This window comes from Ornithorhynchus anatinus, chromosome 2 (assembly GCF_004115215.2).
Source record: "Ornithorhynchus anatinus isolate Pmale09 chromosome 2, mOrnAna1.pri.v4, whole genome shotgun sequence".
Taxonomy (NCBI): Eukaryota; Metazoa; Chordata; class Mammalia; order Monotremata; family Ornithorhynchidae; genus Ornithorhynchus; species Ornithorhynchus anatinus.
Genome location: NC_041729.1, coordinates 138509390 through 138517842, shown reverse-complemented (window position 1 = coordinate 138517842; position 8453 = coordinate 138509390). Strand labels below are relative to the sequence as shown.

Here is an 8453-nt window from a genome sequence, read left to right as displayed (position 1 = left end):
GTATTGGCTTGGGCATATATGAGGCAGCCATAAAGGGACAAGGATCAGCAGCACTTACACAGGGCAGAGTGGTCAGTTGTGAGTGGAATGACCTTGAGGGACATGTCCATTTTTGCCCCTCAGCCAGCAGAGGGGTCTCGGGTTTCTCGGTTGATGGAGTCTCCCTGGGACGCTTTGCTGGAGCTGGTGGTAGCAGTGACGGGGTGTGCAGGACCCTATTTGTAACCCAGGATTAGAGTCAGGATCCTCTGGCGGATATGCTTGGAGTTAATGCCATACACCAGTGGGTTGAGCATGGGGGGCACCAGGAGTTAGAGATTGGCCACGAAAATGTGAACCTGAGGTGGCATCCAGTGACCAAAGCGGTGGGTGAAGAAGGAGAAGAAAGCCGGGATGTAGAAGACCAGGATGACACATATGTGGGCCCCACAGGTGCTGAAGGCCTTGACCTGTGCATCCTGGGAGGGCAGGTGGAGCACAGTATGGAGGATGAAGCCATAAGAAAAGCCAATGAGCACCACATCCATCCCTGTGACCAAGAGTGCAACCGTCAGGCCGTAGATGATGTTGATCTTGATGTTGGCACATGCCAGCTTGGCAATGCCCATGTGGTCACAGTAGGTGTGGGGGATCACATGATGCCCACAGAATGGTAATCTCTGGATCAGGATGATGAATGGGAAGACAAAGAAGAGGCCTCGGACTATGCAGGCCATTACAATTTTCCCAATGACCCCGGGGCTGAGGATGGACGAGTAGTGTAGTGGGCGGCAGATGGCCACGAAGCGGTCAAAAGCCATGGCCAGCAGGACAGCTGACTCAGTGCCAAAGATCATGTGGATGAAGAACATTTGGGTGAGGCAGCCATGATAGGAGATGTGCTGTGCCCCAAACCAGAAGATGACCAGCATCTTTGGTAATGTGGCGGAGCAAAGCACCAGGTCTGTGAGCGAGAGGATGCAGAGGAAGAGGTACATGGGCTTGTGGAGGGTCTTGTCAGAGGCAACAACCAACAGGATGGTGGCATTGCCCAGCAGAGCTATGATGTACACGGAGCAGAAGGGGATGGAGATCCAGAGGTGCTGATCCTCCATCCCAGGGATGCCTAACAGGAGGAATGCAGAAGGATGGAAGCTGGTAGTGTTGGAAATCAACATGGTGATCTGGGAAGAAGAAGGAGAAATGGGGAGGGACAAACTCTAAAATTATCCCAATAAAACTAATCACTCAAAGTCAACTCAAGACCCAAATCCTTCTTAGATCAGTGCTCAGTGCTTAGAACAGTAAGCGCTTAACAAATCCCCCCAAATAAATATTATTATTCAGGAAGCCTGCCGGGTAAACCCCTTACCATATTTCTAGCTTTGGTCAGTCTCATCAACCCAGTGCCTTCTATACTTATTCATTCATTCAATCACATTTACTGAGTGCTTACTGTGACCAGAGTGCTGTACTAAGCACTTGGGAGAGTACAATATAACAATAAACAGACACATTCTCTGCCCACACCAAGCTTACAGTTTAGAGGAGGAGACAGACATTAATATAAATAAATAAATTAAGATATGTACATAAGTGTCGTGGGACTGGGAACGGGCTTGAATGAAGGGAGCAAGTCAGGGCAACCTAGAAGGGAAATGGAGAAGAGAAAAGGGGGACTTAGTAAAGGAAGGCTTCTTGAACGGGGAGAGAATAATTGACCCAGAGGGAGTCAAGGAGAGAACTGGAAAAGAAGAACTGTAGAAGCAGTTGTAGACAACTCACTCAAGGACTTTGGAAAGGAATGGTAGGGAGAAGACCGGGAGATAACTGGGGGGAGTAGGGAGGGTTTTTTTGGGATACAGGAGACATAAGAATGTTTGAAAGCAGATTTAAAGGATTTCCCTTCTCTCCACTCTGTGAAGAATTTGGAGCACCTTTGTATAACTGCAGCATGGCCTAAAGGAAAGAATACGGGCCTGGGTTCTAATCCCAATTTCACCACTTGCCTGCTGTGGGACCTTGGGAAAATCACTTAACCTCTCTGCCTTGATTTCCTTAACTATTAAAATGGATTCCTCAGGTATAGGGCCTGTATCTGACTTGAATATCTTGTATCTACCCCACTGCTTCTTACAGGGGATGTAAACACTTAAAAAATATCAATATTATTGTTATTATTATTATTAGTTTTTGCTTACTCTTTTTGTGTTCACTGCTTTTCTTCCAATACACAACCCTCAACTCAAAACAACACTGGGTTATTGTTGCCTTGAACAATCTAAATCCAATTTAGATTGGGCAATTTTCTAATCATTATGCCCCATTTAGCCTCCATACCCATACTACCTTCCCTTACTGACCAAATTGACACTCTCAACACCACCCTTTCTACTGGACTCGGCTCATTCGCTCCCTTATCCTTTTGTCAAACTCATTCCACTGGCCCACAGTCCTGGATGCCACCCAAAACATGTCCTCATCCTGACTTTTCCATCAATGTAGATGGCATCGCCATTCTTGTTTCCCAAGTCCGTAGCCTTGGCATTACCAATGACTCCTCTCTCTCATTCAACCTACAATTTCAATCCATCACTAAATCCTGCGGGCTCTAACTTCATGACATAGCTAAAATCCACACTTGCCCCTAGTGACCTGGCTACTTACTTTATTGAAAAAATTCACACTCTCAGGCGTGATATCCTTAATATCTCCCCATCCCCTCCCCAGTCTCTCCACACTCCTGCCCGTTCTTCAACTCTCCCATCTTTCCCAGCAATATCTCTAGAGGATATCTCCAGCCTTCTCTCAAATCCACCTCTTCCACCTGCATATCCGACCCCATTCCTTTGCACCTTATCAAACATTTGCCCCCTCCCTTTTTCCCTTCCAAAACTGCCATCTTCAACTGTTCATTCTCCAATAGCTTCTCTCCATCTGGTTTCAAACATTCTCTTGTATCTCTTATCCTAAAATAAACTCCTTACTTGACCCCATGGCTCTCTCCTTCCATTCTTCTCCAAACTCCTTGAGTGAGTTGTCTATACCTGCTGTCTCAAGTTCCTCTCCTCCAATTCTCTCCTTGACCCCCTCCAATCTGGCTCCTGTCCCCTTCTCTCCAGAGAAATCCCCCTCTCAAAGGTCACAAAGTGTCTCCATCTTGCCAAATCCAGCATCCTCTACCCTATCCTAATCCTCCTTGACCTCTCAGCTGCCTTCGACACTGTCAATCACCCTCTTCTCCTGGAAACATTATCCAACTTCGGCTTCAGTGACTCTGTCCTCTCCTGGTTCTCCTCCTATCTCACTGGCCACTCATTCTCAGTCTCTTTCATAGGCTTCTCCTCTGGCTCACATCCTCTAACTGTGGATGTCCCTCAGGGTTCAATTCTGAGTCCCCTTCTATTCCCTATCTACACCCACTCCCTTGGAGAAGTCATTCACTCTCAGGATTCACCTATCACCTCTTTGTGAATGAATTCCAAATCTATATCTGCAGCCCTGATCTCCGATGGTATTTAAGTGCTTACTATGTTTCAAGCACTGTTCTAAGCGCTGGGTAATCAGTAATTACCAGTAATCAGTAATGGCAATACAAGATAATCAGGTTGTCCCACGTGGGGCTCAGAGTTTTAATCCTCATTTTACAGATGAAGTAACTGAGGCACAGAGAAGTTAAGCGACTTTCCCAAAGTCACACAGCGGACAACTGGCGGAGTCAGAATTAGAACCCATGACTTCTGACTCCCAAGCCCATGGTTTTTCCACTAAGCCACGTCATCACTACCACTAATCAATCAGTGGTATTTATTGAGGGTTTACAGTGTTCAGGGCACTGTACTAAGCACAGTGTAGAGTATGATACAATATACTTGGTAGACAGAAACCCTGCCCATAAGGAGCTTACCACCTAGAAGGAGAGACAGAAGTTGAAATAAATTACAGATAAGGAAAATTTCAGACTATAAGGATATGGGAAATAAGTACTGTGGGAGCTGAAGGTGGGGTGAATATAAAGTCCTTATAGGGTACATTCATTCATTCATTCATTTAATCACATTTATTGAGCACTTACTGTGTGCAGAGCACTGTACTAAGCTCTTGGGAAGTAGAATTCAGCAACAGTTAGAGACAATCCCTGCCTAACAACGGGCTCAAAGTCTAAAAGGGGAGAGACAGACAACAAACAGTTGCATGGGCAATGCAGAAGGGAGAGTTAGTAGGGGAAATGAGAGTTTAGCTAGGGCTTAGTCACTGTTATCATGACTTAGAGAAGCCAGCCAGCAAGAAGAGTCTATGAACAAGAGTCTTTTTATGTACCTAAAATCAATCAATCAGTCAGTGTTATTTATTGAGCGATTAATGTGTGTACCAACAGAGCTGGTAGACATGTTCCCTGCCCACAACAAGCTTACAGTTTAAAGAGAAAGACATTTATATTAGAGAAGCAGCATGGCTCAGTGGAAAGAGCACGGGCTTAGGAGTCAGAGGTCATGGGTTCTAACCCTGGCTCTGCCACTTGTCAGCTGTGTGACTTTGGGCAAGTCACTCAACTTCTCGGTGTCTCAGTTACCTCATCTGTAAAATGGGGGCTAAAAGTGTGAACCCCACACAGGACAACCTGATTACCCTGTCTCTACCCCAGCGCTTAGAACGGTGCTCAGCACATAGTAAGTGCTTAACAAATACCAACATTATTATTATTATTATTATATTACACATCTGCATGCATTTTTTCTTCTGTCTGGCCTTTTCCATCCACCTAGCCCTTCCTTCTCCTTAGCATTACTTCCCTTCCCAGCCCTTCCTAACCCACCACTAAGCAGCCACCTCCTACCTGGTTCTGTTCTTCCCAGGGACATTCCGAGCGCTGCAGTTGGGCAGTGAGCATCAGACCCGAGAGCAGAGGCCACAGGCTTTTTATCTTTCTCATCCTCTGGGGGACCGAGGTTGAGAGAGGCAGGGCCAAGTCTCCAGACAACACCCAGGTGGTAAAAACAGAGTAGGGACTACTAAAGGACTGCCTCTTCCTTTCAATCTGCCCTGTCCAGGGATCCCTCTGGGACCTGCAAGGGGTAGACATGCACACTTGGGTGGCATCCGCTGGGGGCTCTGGGCCTGGGACCAGGATCTGTGGTATGAAGCTCTGGGTATTGGTGCCAGAATTACTGTGCACTTGTAAAATATAGCAGCTGCTTTGGGAAAGTCCCCCGAAGCTCCATTGAAGGGGCTGGTGCTGGTGAAGCCCAGACAGATTTCTCTGGCCAGTTAGATGCATTAGAATACAGGGTGAACTGCTAATTGGCTTCCATCACCCTTGCCTATCTTCACCCTCTGAGCACTCTGGGGCTTGGACAGAGAAGTGAAGAATCCCCAGATGGGGGAGCCTTTTTGTCATCTGGTCCAGCCTTTTGCCACCAGCCAGGGAGGCAAACAAGACTGATATCATCAACTCTACCAATAGCATGTATTGAGTACCTGCTAAGTTTAAAACATTGTCCTAAACACTTGGGACAGTGTTACAGAGACAAGATGCACACTCACCTCCCTTAGCCCCTACAGTAAGCTTACAGTATAATGGAATGGATAAACTAACAGACATTATATGCAAATAGTGGATGCAGGAGGAAGAAAAAGATATGAAACCTACCTTGTCTTGACACACAAAACCACACGCTCGACTTCACCCTTCCCAGTGAACTCAACTCCCTCCCTCCTCTGTTCTTTCATTTCTTCAAAGCTCTACTGGACGCACCAGCTCCAAGAGATCTTCCCAGACTAAGTTCCACCTTACCTCAGCTCCCATTACCTTCTGCGTCACCACAACTTGTTCCTTTTGCTCTTTCCCCCTCTCCCCACCCCACAGCACTTTATTCATTCAATCGTATTTATTGAGCCCTTACTGTGAGCAGAGCACTGTACTAAGCACTTGGAATGGAGAATTCGGCAACAGATAGAGACAATCCCTACTTAAGAAAGGGCTCACACTCTAAAAGGGGGAGATACAGCAAAATTAAACAAGTAGTCAGTCAGGAATGTGCCTTTTGCCTCTGTTGAACTTTCCCAATTTCACGCTGCATGAAATTGGCAAACTCAGTAGCAATATCCTCCTTTTTAGTGAATGTGCAAAACACCTCTCCTGATCACAAATACCATTCACCAACCAAACTAAAGAAAGATTTTTTTTATGGCATTTGTTAAGCACTTACTATGTGCCCAGCACTGTACTAAGCCCTAGGGTAGATTCAGGCTATTCAGGTTGGACACAGTCCATGTCCCTCAAGGAGCTCACATTCTTAATCCCCATTCTGTACTTATGTATACATCTAAAATTCTATTTATTTATATTGATGCCTGCTTACTTGTATTGTTGTCTGTCTTCCCCCCACTCTAGACTGTGAAGCCACTGTGGGCAGGGATAGTTTCTCTTTATTGCTGTATTGTACTTCCAAAGCACTTAGTACAGTGCTCTGCACACAGTAAACACTCAATAAATACGATTGATTGAATGAATTAATGAATTTTATACCACCAACCTGCAACGCTTGATCACCTCCACAATATACTTTCTCCACTCTGGTCTCGAAACACAGAACCCTGCTCGTGGAAATCCAGACTGCAGACTGAATTTCTCATAAATCAATCATATTTCCTGACCACTTAGTGTGTGTCGAGTACTATAGTAAGCTCTTGGAAGAATATAATATAATATTCTAAATGCTGGGGAGAGTACAGTATATCAGTTGGTAGACGTTCCCTGCCCACAAGGAGCTTATGCTAGAGGGTTCATCTCCAACTCAGTCTCTCCTGCTTCAACTTTGCCCTCTCCTTTGCCCAGAAACAATACTTCCCCAACTGTACTGACTCTCATGCCCATAGCGAGCAACAGTTCTTTCAGACTTTAACCCCCCTCCTCAATCCTTCTGTCACCCCAATCTCCCCAAAATCTTGCCCCTATAGCCTCTACCTCCTCTCACTGAAAAAATTGAAAACATCAGGCATGATCTCCCTCAAATCTCCCCTGGTCCACTCCAGCCTCACCCTCCTACTGTCCCCTACTCACCTATCCCATCCTTCCCAACAATATCTTAAGAGGAAATCTCCTCCCTCCTCTTAAAAGCTATGTCCTCCACCTTTGCATCTGATCCCATCTATTCACAAATTATTCAAACCCTTGACTCTACCATTTTTCCCTACCTGACCACTATCTCTAATCACCAACTTTCCATTTGGTCCTTGTCCACTGCTATCCTGAAAATACCTCCCTTGACCCCATGCCACTCTCCATTTGTCACTCCCTCTCCCTCCTACCATTCTTTTCCAAACTCCTTGAAGTTAGTTTTTCACCCTCACAGGAATCTGGCTTCCACTCACTTCATTCCACGGAACTGTCCTCTTTATGGTTACCAATGTCCTTCTTGCCAAATCCAATGACCTCTCTCCTCTATCTTAATCCTCCTTGATCTTTCAGCTACCTTTGATCCTGTGGACCACCCCAGCAGGGACTTGGGAGTCAGAGGTCATGGGTTCTAATCCCAACTCCACCACTTGTTAGCTGTGTGACTTTGGGCAAGTCACTTAACTTCTCTGTGCCTCAGTTACCTCATCTGTAAAATGAGGATTAAAACTCTGAGCCCCACGTGGGACAACCTGATTAACGTGTATGTACCTCAGTGCTTAAAACAGTGCTTGGCACATAGTAAGCACTGAACAAATAACATCATTATTATTAATATTTACCAGCGTGGCTTAGTGGAAACAGCTCATGCTTGGGAGTCAGAGGATATGAGTTCTAATCCCTGCTCCAACACTTGTCTGCTGTGTGACCTTGGGCAAGTCACTTAACTTCCCTGTGCCTCAGTTATCTCATCTGTAAAATGGGGATTGAGACTGTGAGCCCCATGTGGGACAACCTGATCACCTGGTATCTATCCCAGTGCCTAGAACAGTGTTTGGCATTTAGTAAGCCCTTAACAAATACCACCATCATCATCATCATTATTATTATTATTCAAAGATGAGAGTCCCATGACCATGCCCCTCACCACAGCTTTCTGATCCTACCTACTTTTCTATCTAGGCATGCACCTTTATATTTCAAAAAAGAAGCCTAGTGGTGTTCTGCCACTGGTACCCACTGCTATCACTATTTACAAAAATAATTTTTTATTTTCTTCTCATAGGTCCCTGAGGGCAGAGGGTAATTATCCCATAGAGGAGATTATGTGAGGAAATACAGTCCACAGACCCGGCTATCAAGAATTTTAAAGTCTAATGATGGAAACGAGTGGAACTGAAGTGCTAAATAAATATTGAAAGCAAGAGTAAGTTTGTAGCTACAAATGATAAAAATTAAGTAAATTTAAAAAATAGTTATCTACATCATTGCTAAAAAGTTCAACAGTGTTTTTTTGTCTTTCAGTCTTACAGAACTGTAGACAACCATGTGTCTTTGCTCCCTGTCATTCCCTTAG

General features: G+C 45.2%; 1 protein-coding gene across 1 annotated transcript; it reads right to left on the bottom strand.

The window, feature by feature from the left end:
- Nucleotides 1-311: 311 nt before the first annotated feature.
- Nucleotides 312-1157, bottom strand: LOC100682017 (olfactory receptor 52D1-like). Its single transcript, XM_007656839.2, has one exon. The coding sequence runs from the start codon at nt 1155-1157 to the stop codon at nt 312-314; it is 846 nt and encodes a 281-aa protein (XP_007655029.2).
- Nucleotides 1158-8453: the final 7296 nt, after the last annotated feature.